Genomic DNA, 17,781 nt, shown 5'->3' on the forward strand with positions numbered 1-17,781 from the left:
ACCACAGCTATGATGTTTTGCAGGATCTATAACATCAGAGACTTTTTAAAAAACTACTTGTCTGTGATATTACCAGTGGCAAAAGCTGGCAGCAGGTAAGCAGGATCTCTATGCATTATTTCTTAAAACTGACTGTGAATCTATAATTATAGAAAAATAAAATTAAAAAAAAGAAAAATAAACACTATTTTTAAAAATATCATGTTTGGGGGCTAAAAAATGACTACACCAGCACTTCCAGAAGAGGGTGGTTAGAAGAAAATCCAGAGTTCACTCTACATTTTTATTTATAGACATTAATATCAATTTCAGTTACTTAACTCCAAAAGAATCTGAAAGCTAGAGCTTTAAAAATGAAAACAATTACTACACTGAATTAGGCACGATGAGCTAAAATAAAATTAATGTGAAGCACTCATGGTCTCTGTTAATCTGAAAACAGCTCTCAAACTTTCTGGTCTCAGAATCCCTTCATGCTCTTATACCCATCAATATATACCCTATTAAAAATTAAAACAGAGGAATTCTTAACATAATCTTTAAAATTACATGTTAACACAAATAGCATTTGTTTAAAAAATACATTTCTCCCCAAAAATCTTAAGTGAATCATACTGTTTTACATTTTTGCAAATCTCCACCTCAACAGAATAGAGATGGATTCTCCTGTCTCCCTACAGAATATACTACAATACATTGTTTTACTGAAAGTAATGAAAAAAAGCAGATCACACCCAGATAAAATTGGTAAGAGCAAACTGTCTAAACAGTTACAGATAGTTGCGGATATTCTTTGAAACTACACCAAAATCCAAAAAGCCATAGTTTTTTAAAACATTCTAAATTGCAATATGGAATCTAAAAACATACCAGTGAACTTCTAAAACTCTCTTACATTAAAATACTTTAATCTACCATGCTTTTTGAATGGATCTTTGACTTACATATCATTTTGTAAATCACACATTAGTTTCTTGATAAACACTGGTTTGCTGAGTTACAAAAACATTCCAAATGCTCAACATTTTATTAGGTAATTATTTTTAAAAATCACATTTGCAAAAGTATCACTACTGATTTCATTGGAAAAGTGTTTAAAAGCACTGAGAAGATGTCAGGCTCAAGATAGCACATTAAGTTTTCCAAATTCTAATTTTTGCTTAAAAATTTTTCAAAATTCTAATCTTTGCTTGAAAATTTTATAATGGGCAACAAATACTGTCAGTTGTCTTTCTTGATTAAACAGTCATTACAGTCATTTTGAGAAAACATCTGGCAAATATCCATGTCTCAATAATCACAGCTTCTTGCATCAGTCAGTTTTTTTTCAAACAAAATGGTATTTCATGAAAAAAGCAGCTGGTTTAGCTCAGAAAGCAATCACACAGGTGTATTTCCTCCAGAATGTGCAGTATACAGAACTTCATGTATACCTCTCATTTTGTTACAAAGATCATTTAAAAGACATGTAATCACATCTAATGTGATTCTCTAGTCACTGAGAGCTTTTCCCCTACAATCCGGAAAAAGAGAAGAATGCTCACTTTCACCACTTTTATTCAACATACTACTGAAACTTCTAGTGAAAGCAATCAGGCAAGAAAAAGAAATAAGATCCAAATTAGAAGCAAAGAAGTAAAATTATCTCTGTTCATCGATGTTACTTGTTATAAAACCCTAATGAGTCCACAAAAAACTGTTAGAAATAATAAATGAATTCAGCAAACTTGCAGAATATAAAACATTCAAAAATGAATTGCATTTCTATAAACTAACAATAAACAATAGAAAAAATTAAGAATTCTATTTATAAGTTTATCAAAAAAGAATAAAATATTTAGGAATAAATTTAACCAAATAGATATAAGGCTTGTATACTGAAAACCATAACAAGAAATAAAAGATACAAATAAACTGAAATATATCTCATTTTCATGGATTGGAAGACTTAATACTACTAAGATAACCGTATTCAAAGCAATCTACAAATTAAATGGAATCCCTGCCAAACTGCCAATGGCATTTTGACAGAAATCAAAAAACCTATCCTAAAATTCATACAGATTTCCAACTGATCCTAAATAGCCAAAACAATCTTAAAAAATAAAATTAAAGTTAAAAGACTATTCCCTGATTTCAGTACTTAAGAGAAAACAATAGTAATCAGAATAGTATAGTATAGGCATAAGGACAGACGTACAAACCAAAAGAATAGAATAAAGAGCCCAGAAACAAACACCTGCATATATAGTCTTCACTAGTCAGTATGGAAATGAAAATTAAACCACAGATACTACTTCACAATCATCAGAATGTCTTTTTTCAAAATAAACAAACAAAACCAGAAAATAATGTGTACTGATGAAGATGTGCAGAAATTGGAATCCTGGTACACTGCAAGTGGCAACGTAAAATGGCACAGTCAGTGTGGAAAATAGTACAGTTGTTCTTCAAAAAACTAAACACAGAATTACTACATGATTTACCAACTTCACTTCTGGGTACATACTCAAAAGAACTAAAGAAGGGACTCACACAGATATTTGTATAATCATGTTCATACCAGTGTTGCTCACAATAGCCAAAAAGTGGAAGCAACCCTAGTGCCATCAATATATGATTCACTAAAAGCTGGTATATAGATATAAGACTATTATTCAGCTATTAAAAAGGGAAAAAAGTCTGACACATGCTACAGCATGGATGAACCTTGAAAATTATGTTAAGTTAAATAAGCCACTCCCAAAAGAATAAATTCCATGATTTCACTTAAATGAGGCAACCCAGAGTGGCCAAATTCATACTCACAGAAGTGAGTGGTTGCCAGAGGGTGGGAGAGAATAGGGAATTACTGTTTAATGGGAATGGAGTTTCAGTTTGGGAAAATGAAAAAAAGTTCTGGAGGAGGATGGTGATGACAGTTGCAAAACAGTGTGAATGGACTTAACTGTACAGTTAAAAAATGGTTAAAATGGTAAATTAATATTATGTATATTTTACTAAAAAGGGGGGAAAAAGGTTAAAGTGTTAAATTTTATGTTTCATATATTTTACCATAATGAAAAAAGCCCAAGCACACACACAGACACATGCACACAAGTGTCAAGATTTAATAAAATCAGTAAGCTGAACTACTGTGATGAGCATAGTCAGGAAAGTGACATTTTTTAGCTGTGAGCATGCAGTTTGAAAAATACAATGATTACTGGTACAGTTAGGTGCTTCTGCTTTGATTAATGATCAGGCACTACCAGTTTTCACCCACCTTTCCTTTTACCCCATCAAAGAACATACCAACACAGTGAAAAGAGCTGTGTGAGAGAGAATATCTTAGTAGTATTTGAAAATAATTTTTACCTTGTCTCATATGCTTCCTAAAAGGCTGTTGATGATCCACCAAAGGGGACCCAGTGACCACACTTTCAGAACCACTTCTCTAAGAATGGATAAATATGGGAAGAGCAGAACAATATGATAGACTGAAAAAGCTGGAAATTTTTTCTAAGTCTCCCTCAAACAGGTAAATGTTTGTAATTGGAGTTCACTATTAGCCTTAACATGTCAGAAGTTTCTAAAAATATGATGATGGGCACACAACATATACAAGATGTAGTTTGTGAGGACAACATAAAGACATACAAAAAGGTGTTAAATCATCTTTTTAAATTTTTTAATATTTTAAATTAATTTTTACTTTATTTATTTTGGCCACACTGTGCAGCTTGTGGGATCTTAGTTCCCCAGTCAGGGATCAAACCTGGACCTTCAACAATGAAAGTGCAGTCTTCACCGCTAGGCTGCTGAGGCATTTCCTGTATCTTTTCTGAGTTAAGAGGAAATTTATATAAGTTTAAATTAACAATGTTAAAGTATATAACCCAGGGACATTTATCATACAGTTGTGCAACCATCACCTATACCTAATTCCAGAACACTTTTGTCACCCTCAAAGACAACCTCAGACCCATTCAAGTCATTCATTTCCCATTCCTCTTCTCCCCAGTCTCTGGCAATGACTTTCTCCCTTTGTGGATTCATCTATTCTGGATATTTCATAGAAAAAGGAATCCTACAATATGTGACCTTTTGTGCCTGGCTTCTTTCACATCACATGTGTTTGAGGTTCACCCACATTGTACCATGAATTGGCATGTCATTCCTTTTTAAGGCAGAACAGTATTTCTTGGCATAGATACACCACATAAATCTATTCATGCACTAATGGACAGTCAGGCTGTTTTCACCTTTTGGGTACTGTGAATTGTACTGCTATGAGTATTCTTGTAAAGGATTCATCTGAATACCTGCTTTCAATTCTTGTGAATACATACCTAGAAGTAAAATTACTGCAAGAGTGCTAATAAAAGAGGTGGACGGGACTTTCCTGGTGGTCCAATGGTTAGGAATTAACCTTCCAATGCAGGGGCATGAGTTCAATTCCTGGTGGGGGACCTAAGATCCCACATGGCAGGAGGCAGCTAAGCCCATGAGCCATAATCACCAAGCCTATGGGCTCTAGAGCTCGTCCATCGCCCGGCCCTGCAACAGAAGATGCTGTATGCCTCAACTAAGACTCCATGAGACAAATAAATAAAGATTAAAAACTAAGAAGATGAGGAGTTAGGCAGCAAGGTGGGACAGGACACAAAAAAAGTACTGCTAAAACAGTAATAAAAAAAGTTGCAGGTGGGGCATGTATGAAGCGAGGCGTCAAGACAACCTTTAAGTTCTGAGTTTAGGCAACTGGTAGACAGTAATTCTTTTCACTGAAATAGTAAATATAGGAAGAGTAACAGGGAAGTGGGACAAGAGTGGGGAAAGATGATAAATTGTTATTTTGTACATGTTAAGTTTGACATGCTCAAGAAATACCAGTGACATTTAGACTGCTAAAAAAGAAAAAAAAATTACTGAATCATCAGCAGAGTGATGGCAGAAAACATATTTTAAGGCATCAATTGTAAATATATAAAGTGAAATTATTCTTAATCATTAAAAGCTTTCTACATTCTAGTTATAGCATACTAACGTATTTTTAAAATTCTAAAACAACTGCTGCCATTGTTCAGTCACCAAGTCACGTCCGACTCTTTGTGATCCCATGGACTGCAGCATGCCAGGCTCCTTTGTCCTCCACCACGTCCCAGAGTTTGCTCAGATTCACATCCATCGAGACGGTGATGCTATCTAACCATCTCGTCCTCTCCTCCCTTCTCTTTTTGCCTTCCATCTTGCCCAGCATCAGGGTCTTTTCTAATGAGTCGGCTCTTTGAAACAGGTGGCCTAAGTATGGGAGATCAGCGTCAGTCCTCTCAATGAACATTCAGGGTTGATTTCCTTTAGGATTGACTGGTTTGATCTCCTTGCTGTCCATGGAATTCTCAACAATTTTCTCCAGCACCACAATTTGAAAGCATCAATTTTTCGGCATTCAGCCTTCTTTATGGTCCAACTCTCACATCTGTACATAGACTACTGGAAAAACCATAGCTTTGATTATACTGACCTTTACCAGCAAAGTAATGTCTCTGCTTTTTAATACACTGTCTAGGTCTGTTATAGCTTTTCTTCCAAGGAGCAAGCGTCTTTTACTTTTGTGGCTGCAGTCATCATCTACAGTGATTTTGGAGCTCAAGAAAATAAAATCTGCCACTGTTTCCACTTTTCCCCCATCTATTTGCCACAAAGTGATGGGACTGGATACCATGATCTTCGTTTTTTTGAATGTTGAGTTTTAAGCCCGCTTTTTCACTCTCCTCTTTCAGTTTCACCAAGAAGCTCTTTAGTTTCTCTTCACTTTCTGCCATAAGGGTGGTATCATGTGCCTACCTGAAGTTACTGATATTTCTCCCCGTAATACTGATTCCAGCTTGTGCTTCAACCACCCTGGCATTTCTCATGATGTTCTCTGCATATACGTTAAATGAGCAGGGTGACAATATACAGCCTTAACGTACTCCTTTCTCAATTTTGAACTAGTCCCTTGTTTCATGTCTGGTTCTAATTGTTGCCTCTTGACCCGTAAACAGGTTTCTCAGGAGGCAAGTAGGGTGGTCTGGTGTTTCCATCTCTTTAGGAATTTTCCAGTTTGTTGTTATCCACACAGTCAAAGGCTTTAGTGTAGTCAATGAAGCAGAAATAGATGTTTTTCTGGAATTCTCTTGCTTTTTCTATGATCCAAAGGATGCTGGCAATTTGATCTTTGGTTCCTCTGCCTTTTCTAAATTCAGCTTGTACATCTGAAGTTCTCAGTTTACATACTGTTGTTGCAAGCCTAGCTTGAAGAAGTTTGAGCATTACCTTGCTAGAATGTGAAATGAGCGCAATTGTATGGTAGTTTGAACATTCTTTGGCATTGTCCTTCTTTGCAATTGGAATGAAAACTGACATTTTCCAGTCTTGTGACCATGGCTGGGTTTTCCAAATTTGCTGGCATATTGAATGCAGCACTTTCACAGCATTATTTTTTAGGATTTGAAATAGCTCAGCTGGAATTAACACCTCCATTGGCTTTGTTCCTAGTAATGCTTGTAGGGTAGGTTAATTGTATCTTATAGAGCTCTATTTATTTTGGTAATTATATCTCAACAGAACTGTTACAAAATAACAAAATGGTCACCTCTTTTTGGTTACATTGTGTTGTGTGTATCAAGGATATCGCTACTTTGTTCTTCTTAAGGGCCCTGGGGTATATGTCTCTGGGGGGGTTATCTTTCTTTCAAGGAGACAAAGGTAAGCAGACAATAGGGGAAATTGTCATAAGGGCATTTGTCATAAGGGCATTTGACACGGCATTTCACCTACTCATTCTTACATTTTGATCAGTACTATTCCCTACCAATGTCATTTAACCACTTCAAGAAACTAAAAAATGCCAAGCTTAATACAAAATGTTCAACTAATTTTCCTTAGTTTGTTTCTTGACATTCCAAATTTGATCAATCCTTTCAAAAATACTTATTCTGCAGAGATAATGTGAGGATTCAAGATATCACAGCAAGATGTCTAAAACAATGCCTGGTACTCAGTTAATTACTGTCATCATCATTATGCTAAAGTTGATAAGCAAAACTGCAGAGAACAGGGAGGACATAAAGGTTATGTGTGCCCTACAAAGGAACAATCATGTCACAGAAAGGAAACATCTGGCAGAAAATCCCATGTCATATTGAAAAATGCAGCAGCATGATCACCTCCACAATTACCATCACTTCTATCTTCACCATCAACACCCAACCTTCTCTCTCCTAAAGCATCTATTTATATGCCTTTAATTTTTTTCTATTTATGGAACATTTAAACCTATGAAAACATTCCCAAACTCAGCTAACAGAGTATCTTCTTATCATTTTTCCCTGTGCTTCAAAAAATGTTTCAAATATATGTACTATAAGCTACACAGATCTGTTTTCATTTCCTCTCTCCCTTGTGGTAGCCACTACCTTGGCCTATCTGGTCAAGCATGTTTTCAGACTTTCACTATATGGCATAATGGTCTGCGCCTTGCTTTCTCAGCTCAACATTTTGTTTGTTTGTTGTTTTTTAATTCAGTCATGTTGTTTCATGTAGATCTAGTTAACTCAAGAAAACTGTATTATATTAATATTGTATGAATGTAAAAATATATTTGTCCATACTCTAATGAGATGCTTACACTGTTTATCTAATTTTATTAACAGGCTACAATGATTTCTTGAGTTTCCAGGATATAGTCACAGAACTAGTAGGTCAGAGGACATATACCTTCAGCTTCATTAGAGATTACCAAGTTCATCTCCTTTTTCATAACTAGAATCAGCAGTGTAAGAGAGTTCTTGTTTCCTGCCCTCCTCACCAATCCTTGGCACTGTCATACATTTTGTGGGGCCATGCTCCCTCAATTTGCAGGATCTTAAGTTCCCTGACCAGGGATCAAACTCAGTACCCTTCCCCCTTCCCACAGTGCAAGCTTAGGGGCCTAACCAGTGGATCATCAGGGAATTCTCTGTCATACTTTTTAACTTTGCAAACCAAAAGGTCTAATGTAGTACTTCATTGATTTATGTCTTCTCGATTAGTAAGATGAGTATCATTTACTGGTCTTTCAGGTTTCTGCTTAACGTGAACTGCTTTTAACAGTATGGCCACTTTTCTATTGATCTGTGGTAGTTCTTAAGAATAGTCTGGATAACAATCCTTATGCTCTTATGCTCTTTCTCCCTCCCCTCCAATATAAACAATATAAAACTGTTGCTGATTTTCATATCTAATAAGGTAAATAAGCAAAGATAATTCCTGACTTCTCAAAGTTCATAGCTATTTTCCAGACATTTATATCTGTGTTTCTCAAACCTTTTTGGCCACTCACAAATGAATTCCTCCATGAGGGCCAATACACATACACTTAACACATGAAGTGAAAAACAGGACTCTATATCAGTTTTTTCTAAGGAATTAACAACCAGCAAATAAGAAAATCACAGCTTGTCTCCATTCCATATAGACAATTTGGATATGGTATTAATTCAACATATGGCTTTCATATGGATCAGTACACAAGCATCTGTTTGATCAATAATGGTTTGCTAAAATGCTTAATTAATAAATAATAGCAGGTACATCAGGATGCCTGAAACAATTAAGAGTCTACTCTCTTTATCCAGTGAATTAAGAACTAAGGTATAAATCCAGACTAAGCAGATCAAATATTTTAATTTTCAGTCGCACCATCATACAATCAGTTCTCCTGGATAAATATGCTCTGCAGTAATGAAATGATTCTTCTACATATTTTAGTGACAGCAAACTTCAGCTGGAAAAAAGTTAACTTCATTTACAGAAGCACTATAGAATGCTTTGTAAAATAAACACAATACCCTAAAGACGTATAATAATAGAGCAAGAAAGTATCTTAGATCACTTAACCAACACATTTCCAGGTGAGCCACTTGCAACCCAGAAATTAAGAAATCTCCCTAATCCAGGTCCTCCTAAAATCTACAGTCCTCTAAAATCTACAAATTCAGGATTCTTTCCATTACATCATGCATCTTCTTATTTTAGCCTCCCCCAGTCTAAAAACTCTGATTCCTCTCCTGATTTTACAAGATTGAGTATTGTGTTACAGAAATGAAATTACCTCCCAACCCCATAACAATCTCTTACTTTCTTTTTTGCCCAATTTTGCCCTTCCCCCTCTGCTCCATTAGATTGTACACAATGAAAAAAAAAAAAAACCTGACTGCCTAAATTTCTGACTGTAGTTAGTAGCGGAGTCCTGAGCCCCTGGCTACTGTTTCCACGTTAAACAGTAGCACTAATCCTTTATACCTCATCCAACAACACCTACTAAAGATAGCTTCGCAGGAGGCGCGGTGCACGCCGCTCCTCCTCGCCCGCAGCCCACCGACGCCAGGGAGCCCAGGGCGCCGGGTAGGGGCGGTGCGGGGCACCCGGGGGCTGGGGTCGCTGGGGGAGTGGGGATCCCAAGGAGCGCGGGGAGAGGGGGATCCCAAGGAGCGCGGGGAGAGGGGGATCCCGGAGGCGCCAGGGAACAGTCCGGGGGGCGAGAAGCGGCCGACTCACCTTTCCGCAGCTCCCGCTCCCACACGGTGACGATGGGCCGCGAGTGCTTGCGATGGTGGATGAGCCACAGGGACAAGGTCTGCACGCTCTGCTGCGAGTTGCTCAACTCCGACAGCTTCTTCTCCAGCGCCGCCTCAGAGAAAGCGGACATCCCTCCGACACCGCGTTCGCGCCGTCCCACGCGGTGGGGCTGAGCGGAGGAGACTTTCGCCGCCCCCGCCGCGGCCTCGCCCCCTCACCCTACCCTTCCCCACGCCCTCACCACCACTGCCGCCACAGCCAACACCGGCCGCAAACCAGCAAGATGGCGTCCAGCCGGCAGTGACGCCACGGCTGACCGATGCCCCGCCCCCCCGACCAGGCGCGGCCGAGAGGCGGGAACTCCTAGCGGAAGGGGCGGGACCGAGGCTAGTGCTGGAGAGGCGGGGCGGGCCTGGGCGGGAGGCAGGGCGGGGCGGGCCTGGGCGGGCCGAGGGGCGGGGCGGGCCTGGGCGGGCCGAGGGGCGGGGCGGGGCGGGAGGCGGGGTTGGCCAAGCTCGTCCTGGGAGAAGCTCTCTTTTCCAAGGGGTATTTAAAATCTCTACATAGGTGTTTAAATTTAGTTCAGTCACTTTGGAAGATAATATGGCGTGATATAGTCCATTTTATTATACACCTTTCTTGTGACCCTGAGATTTCTCTAAGTGCTATCAATGCTAGGAAAATACCAGCATGTTTGCCAGGCCTCGAACCTTTCTTCTGGGAGAAACTATGTCTCCAAAGGGATAATTAAAAATCCCTTGAACACCAGGCGTTGTATGGTCCAACTCAGTAACAGAGAGGGGTTGGGACTTTAAGTAAATGGCTAAATTATTTGTGATAGTTCGTATTACAAAATACATGCAGTAGTTTAAAAGATATTCAGTGGTGGATTGGGGTTTTTTTTTAAGTTGCAAAAGAAAAGATACAGAATAATGTTTCTTTTATAAAAATGTATATTTTATAAGAATTCATAAGTATGTAAATGCATGGCAAAAAGGTCTAGAAAAATACACATTGCATTAATAGTGGTGTAAAGACAGGATAAGAATTGGCGCCCTTAAGCTCTGTCTGAATTGTTTTCATCTTTTACAAGAACATATTCATGTATCACTTACAGAATTAAAAACTAATTTCAGAATTCTCATAATTAATTCAGCACATTTTGATATAGCATTTGTCTGAATTATGATACATCACAAAAGAAACAGAAGAGGAGATGCTGTCATATTCTAAATATGAATGCAAAAAAAAAAAAAGTATATAAGAAACCACAGGAATGCCTAAGCCATGTTTTGAGAAGCACTGCTTAAGAACTTTCCACCAAGTAGGCATCAAATAGACCCATTTATTTGAAGCAGTGGCTGCAACACATTGTAGATGTATGTTAGTGCTAGTCACTCAGCTGCGTCCAATTTTTGCCACCTCATGGACTTAGCCTGCCAGACTCCTCTGTCCATGGAATTCTGCAGGCGAGAATACTGAGGCTGACAGCCATTCCCCTCCAAGGGATCTTCCCGACCCAGGGATCAAACCCAGGTCTCTTGCATTCCAGGCTGATTCTTTACTGTCTGAGCCGCCAGGGAAGCCCGAAGATGTACTAAATGCAATTAAATTGTATGTTTTCAAACGGTTAATGTTATGTGCATTTTATTTCAGTAAAAAATAATAAAAGAAAGAAACCTAGTAGCAATGACTATGTTTATTTCACATTCTCCACATTGCAATGGACCCAAAACGGTTAGGAGGGCTCTTATGTTTACCGAACTTAGGATAAAAGAAAACTTACAAGCTAAAAAAAGTTCAGTCTTAAGTTAAATTTTGTGGGTTTTTTTAACTTAAAATTTTTTTTATTTTTAATTGAAGTGTAGTTGATTTACAATATTATATTAGTTTCAGATGTATAAAATAGTGACTCAGCATTTTTGTAGATTATACTCTATTAGAGATGATAGCTATAATTCCTTGCACTCTGTATATGTAAATCATTAATAAGCTTATGTTCAATGGTGTATTTCTCCAGTTAAAAGAAGCATACTGATGTTCGTATACAAAGACATACAGTAACAGGGTACAAAAGATTTCACTTACAAGTTTCCAGATTTAAATGTTCTTGTCAAATGATAACATGTGTAATACATTTTATGAACTGAAAGAGTATAGAGATTTTTTCAATGCTCTCAGGTTATCACAAATTAATCCTTTATACAATATATTACTCTCCTCTATTCTGATAATAGTACTAAATATAATAAATTAGGGAAAGCTGTTCAATCTTATCACCAAAAGGTATGCATGGCTACTGTCTTCACCAGTCATCTAGCCAGCTTCCATATAATTTTAGACCAGGAGCTTTTAGGTTATGAAGACGATCAGAGAAAATTTCAATAAAAAGGACCTAAGCAAGTGCTGGTATCAAGTTACACAACAGTAAAATTCCAAGGTATTGATCCCTGGGTTCAAGTCTCTCAATTAGAAGGACACAAGCCATCATCAATTCATTGTTCCAGTTGTCTCATGAAGCATAGTAAACCATCCCAAAACAGTGACTTTTCAAACAATAACAGTCATTTTATTTTAGATCAAAAACCTGAGGAATTACCAAGGTCAGTTAGCATTTATGAGGTCACAGTCAGATTGTGGCTGGAGTCACCTCAAAGGATTCTTTGCTCATGTTTGATGCCTGGGCTGGCAAGAGTCAAACCACTGGGAGGTGAAAAGGCTAGGGCCCTCAGATCCATCTCTTCTCCTCCCTCCTCTTATCTTCTCGTCTCCTCCTCTTCTCCTTCTTCCTCTTCCTCTTCTTCACCTCTCTCTCTTCCCCCCTTCCCTCTCTCCCTCCCTCCTTCATCTTCACATGATCTCTCCACCTGGAGACCCCAGGATATGCAGATCTCTTAGACAACTGAAGAAGTCTCCTAGAGTGAGTGCCCCAGGGGCAACTGGAGGTCACACAAAGTTGCTTCTATCTTTTCTGTTAGACTACACAGTCAAAGGCCACTCCTATTTATGGGAGTAGGACATAGACTCTTTTTTTTTTTTTTTAATTTTTGACTGTATCACATGGCATGTGAGATCTTAGTTCCCCGACCAAGGATCAAACCTGTGCCTTCTGTGCTGGAAGCACAATAGAGTCCTCCTCTTGATGGAGGGAGCACCAACAGCCCACAGACATGTTTCCAAGCATCCCACTGGAAGCTTCCCACTTTTTAACTTCAGTTAGTCCTTGGTATAATACCTAATGCCTAATGTGATTTTCTTGTTTTTTAGGTAAAACACGTAATAAAACTAACTGTTGGGTTTGTATCCACTTTCCTATGAGTGCCATTCAGTCCCCTCTAGTATCTTTTCCTCGTGAATCAACCATCAGTTGATTCTGATTAACTAAATTCAATTTGTTGTTCTTTAGTCACTAAGTTGTGTCCAACTCTTTGTGACCCCATGGACTGTAACCCACCAGGCTCTTCTGTCCATGGGATTTCCCAAGCAAGACTACTGGCGTGGGTTGCCATTTCCTTCTCCAGGGAATCTTCCTGACCCAGGGATAGAACTCATGTCTCCTGCATTGACAGGCAGATCCTTTACCACTAAGCCACCAGGGAAGCCTAAATTCAATTAATAACATTTTTTTTTTTTTGGCCTTATCATGTGGCCTGGGGGAACTTAGTTCCCCCACCAGGGATTGAACCTGTGCTCCCAGCAGTGGAAACACGCAGTTCCCACCACTGGACCACCAGGGGATTCCCTACTAACAACTTTTTATATGGCTTACAACACAATAGACAAGACATTCACAAGTCTAACATCCCTGTCATTTCACACCCAGGAAGGGGTTGTTTCTGTCTCCATCAAAGTGGAGGAAAGGGGATGCTATATGCTGAGGTAGAGAAGTAATGGGAAAGGTAAGTGAATGCCACCCAAGTCTTCAAAACTCTTTCAAAATTTCATAAACGTGAGCAGGCAATGATCAAAATAGAGTTGTTCTGGATATAATATTGACCTCTCAATGTAGAATATATATTACTGTAAAAAAAAATGTACTTATATTTCTATAGGTTTCTCCGGAATCTTTAATAATACCAAAACGTTTCAGAAAACAAGAAATAAGGAGGTCAGGTATTTTGGCCTGTACATGTTCTCCCCACACACATAAATACTGCCATAAAGCCCTTGCCACCTCTGATCCAACAGCTCATCTGCTAAAAAAGGAATATGAAGCTCTGACTTTAGTTCAACAGCAGCTAATGTTCTCTAAACAACCTTCTGATGAATGGAATCTTGACAGTAGATCTGAACTTCAGAGTGAAATATCCTGCAGGCTGACTTTATGTGCCCCTGGTTAAAATAGGGAACTGAGAAAGTAAAAAGATAATCTGAAAGCTAATAGCTAGTGTTACCCTAAAACAATAAAACAACCAGTTATTTTCACCAGCAGAATGAGTTTATTTGGGAACAGCTTGCATGTGTTAAATCACTTCAGTCGTGTCTGACTTCTGGCAACCCTGTGGGGGATCTTCAGGACATAAACAACTGTGGTATGCCACAAGTAAGCCCAGTAAAACAAGAGAAAACTCTTACAGAGAAGGGAAAGTTGGGAGGAGCCGTTAGAAGCAGAAGGTCCATTGAAGGAAACAGGAGTTTGAAATAAGTGGCTTTATCACTGGCTGGGCTGTTGCCAGGCAAGGAGGGAAAAACTCCCCCTCCTTCTGGTGGCCGTAGTGTGGCTTCTGCTGGAGAGACAGGGTTGATAAGTGTGTGAGAGCTCCCTCTTCTGGCCTCCCAACTCTATCTTAGTGTTCACTCGCTCTGTCACGTCTGATACTGGGACCCCATGGGATGCAGCACGCCAGGCTTCCCTGTTCTGCACCATCTCCTGGAGCTTGCTCAAACTCATGTCCGTTGAGTCGGTGATGCCATCCAACTGTCATCCTCTGTTGTTCCCTTCTCCTCCTGCCCTCAATCTTTCCACATTAGTGAGGTTTACCTTGATTAATTTTCACTCTAGGCTGTAATGTCCTGGAGGAGGAAATGGCAACCCACTCCAGTATTCTTGCCTGAAAAATTCCATGGACAGAGAAGCCTGGTGGCTGTAGTCCACAGAATCACAAAGAGTCAGACACGACTGAGTGACTGAGCACATAGGCTGTAATGTTCCTGACAAAACATCAAGTTAGGCCCTACAGGATATAAACAATAACCAGACAAGGCCATTCTGAGACTACAGTAAAACGAGACAGGGTCAAGGCCCCCTGAAGCCATGAAAATGGCTAAAATCTTCCTCTTATACCTACATGAATGATTACAGCTTCTTTACCAATGATAGCTCCTGCCCAATCTTAATCCTTTGGCAATCCAGATAAAAATTACCAAAGATCTACCAAATTGTCCCTATGTCCTGACAGCACCCAATCCAGGACAGGTTCCTGCTTTCCCTAAAGACACCTTAGAATCCACCAGTATAAGCTCAGATCTTGTAATAAACTCTTCCCAATTCCTTCTTAACGATACATCCCCACACATCCCTATACATTCCCTGGGGTGGGCTCTTCCTTGCTGCAGCAAGCTAAATAAACCTAATTTTAACTTTAGATGGTTCTTGTGGTCTTCAGCTAGTGAGTTTTAATATGGGATATACATCAAAATTTTAATAGTGGTTAGCTATATGGGTAAGAAATGGTAATCTCTTCTTTCCAATGTTTCTATTTCAGTATGGTTTGACTTTTTGACCACAAGCATATATTATTTGTATAATGAGAAAAAATAATAAATAGAATAAACAGATTTTGATTGGGGTAGGGGAGGGACCTCCAATGTGTCTCCCTTGTCTATAAGAAAAAGGTCATAGTCTTAGCATGGCATGCAAGGCTCTTATTAACTCAGTTCTACCATTCTCAGCAGCCCCACTGTGTTCTTGAGCCCTCAAGCAGTGATAAAACTTTGCTAATTATTTCCCAAATCCTATACAATTCCATTTCCCACTGCTCTATTCATCTATCATGCAAACAATATCCTTCCTGCAAACATCTGGCCTTTCCTTCCCCAAATAAAGAAGCTCCTTTCAAAACTAGTTTGAATTGGGACTTCCCGGTAGTCCAGTGGCTAAGACTCTGTGCTCCCAGTGCAGGGAACCTGAGCGATCCCTGGTCAGGGAACTAGATCCCACATGCCTCAACTAAGAGTGCGCAGGCTGCAACTAAAAAAAAACAACAACTCCCATGTGCCACAACTAAAGATGCCATGAAGGAAGATGATACGTGCTGTAACTAAGACCTGGTGCAGCCAAAGAAATAATAAATATTAAAAAAATAAACAAAATAAAATTGGCTTGACTCAACAGACCAGTGGACAAACAAACTGTAGTATATGCATACAATGTGATAATGTTCAACCATAAAAAGGAGTGAAATTCTGATACATGTTACAACACAGGTGAATTTTGAAAACATGCTGAATGAAATAAGCCTAACCCAAAGGACAAATATTGCATGATTCCAATTATATGAAGTACCTGTGTGTACATGCTAAGTCGCTTCAGTCGTGTCTCTTTGCAACCCTATGGACTGTAGCCCGCCAGGCTCCTCTGTTGACAGAATTCTCCAGGGAAGAATACTGGAGTGGGCTGCCATGCCCTCCTCCAGGGGATCTTCCCAACCAAGGGATCAACCCAGCATCTCCTGCAGTTCCTGCATGAAAGTGAAGACGCTCCATTGTGTCCGACTCTATGCAACGCTATGGACTGTAGCCCACTAGGCTCCCCTGTCCATGGTATTTACCAGGCAAAAATACTGGGGTGGGTTGCCATTTTCTCCTCCAGGGGATCTTCCTGACCCAAGGATCAAACTCAGGTCTCCTGCACTGCAGGCAGACTCTTTACCATCTGAATCCCACAGTTCCTGCAGAGCAGGCAGATTCTTTACCCCTGAGGCACCAGGGAAGCCCCATAAATAACTAGAACAGACAAATCCATAGAGACATAAAATAGGATAGAGGTTACTGCAGTTGGGAGGAGGAGGGAATGCACTGCACTGCAGATGTTTGCCTCTTTGTCTGTCTCCACTTCTAGATGGTGAATCCTCAAAGGACCTAGAACAGCTTGGAGCCACTGTCTGATTCTTCTTGGGAACTCCATAGGAAGAATGCCGGAAGGCCAAACAAGTTTTGGGAGATCTTAACAGAGCTTCATACAAATTGAAGGCAATTAGTCCAGGCTTCTAATCAGTGCCTTAGTCACGTCTATAATGTCCTAACCCACTATATCTCCAGCCTCCGTTCAGAAGTCAAGTCATTGGAATTCATCTTTCTACTGAGGGCCTCATTTTTTTTAAAGTTTTTATGGTAAGTGGAAACTTGCTCACTCTGTGACTTACCCATTGTCCCAACTTTACCCTCTGAATTCTTATTAAATGAATCTCTTTCACTTTCATGTGACAGCTCTTCCGGTATATGAAGACCATCATTGTATTCACTCATTAAATCATTTTTTAAAATGTATGCTTGAATAAGAAAAAAGCAACCACTGACCTTGGGAGCTAGTCTCGTCCTCTCAGCTAGGTCTAGGTGGCATCAGTCATTGGCCTGGCACTCACTGACAGGCAAGGTATTTTCCTTGATGGACATAAATAATTTCACAGAATACCTACCTCAATCTCGACCACCCTGTGACCTTGACAGCATGAGGTAAAACAAAACAAAAACCAGATCACTTCAATAATCTTATCTAAGCGGCTATAAAAAATAGGGTCACTGTGTAAACCACAAAAAAACTGAACATCCTGCCTTTCCCCGTTAGTATAACTGCTGCTGCTTTACCAATTACAGTGTTAGCCTTGCACTCTTCCCTCTATCCTGAAAAAACTCATTCAGATACCCCACCAGGGAGTTATTATAGCTTCCGGGCAGCATCCAATCCAGAGCAAAGCCCCACTTCCTTGAAACCTCTCCCAAATCCCCAATATACTTACTGCTCTAAGTTCTTGCTAACTACAGAGTCGCTCCACAGTTCCTCCTGGTACCCTTTTCCCATTTTGCAACAGGCCGGCAAACCACCTTGTTTAACTGTGGGCATGTAACTATGGCCCGCCTGGAGGACAGACATACAGAACTCCTGATAGGAGCTGGGTCCTAGGGATGGAGCAATGAATAAACAGACAGAAATCACTGCCCCTCATAGAACTTATACGGAGTGAACCATGTATATAA

At 39.6% G+C, this 17,781-nt stretch overlaps 1 protein-coding gene and 1 long non-coding RNA gene across 5 annotated transcripts in view; one reads left to right on the plus strand and one right to left on the minus strand.

The window, feature by feature from the left end:
* RPRD1A (regulation of nuclear pre-mRNA domain containing 1A) overlaps positions 1 to 9,812 on the minus strand; it is an 85,474-nt gene extending 75,662 nt beyond the window's left edge. For 2 of the 4 annotated variants that reach the window (XR_011482766.1, XM_020901162.2), the window contains exon 1: positions 9,565 to 9,809. Coding sequence is in view for 3 of the 4 variants with exons in the window: in XM_020901162.2 (XP_020756821.1) it covers positions 9,565 to 9,715 (151 nt within the window). In the remaining variant the exon portion in view is untranslated. Of the gene's footprint in view, positions 1 to 9,564 lie in introns of all 4 variants that reach the window. The other 2 variants (XM_020901161.2, XM_020901163.2) reach the window with 2 other exon arrangements.
* A 2,463-nt stretch (positions 9,813 to 12,275) lies between these two features.
* On the plus strand, positions 12,276 to 17,035 carry LOC110142119 (uncharacterized). The gene is made up of 3 exons (XR_002315236.2): positions 12,276 to 12,505; positions 13,409 to 13,484; positions 16,646 to 17,035. It is a non-coding gene; the product is annotated as an uncharacterized lncRNA (long non-coding RNA).
* The last annotated feature ends 746 nt before the right edge of the window (positions 17,036 to 17,781 follow it).

The sequence above is a fragment of the Odocoileus virginianus genome, chromosome 22 (genome assembly GCF_023699985.2).
Source record: "Odocoileus virginianus isolate 20LAN1187 ecotype Illinois chromosome 22, Ovbor_1.2, whole genome shotgun sequence".
Classification (NCBI taxonomy): Eukaryota; Metazoa; Chordata; class Mammalia; order Artiodactyla; family Cervidae; genus Odocoileus; species Odocoileus virginianus.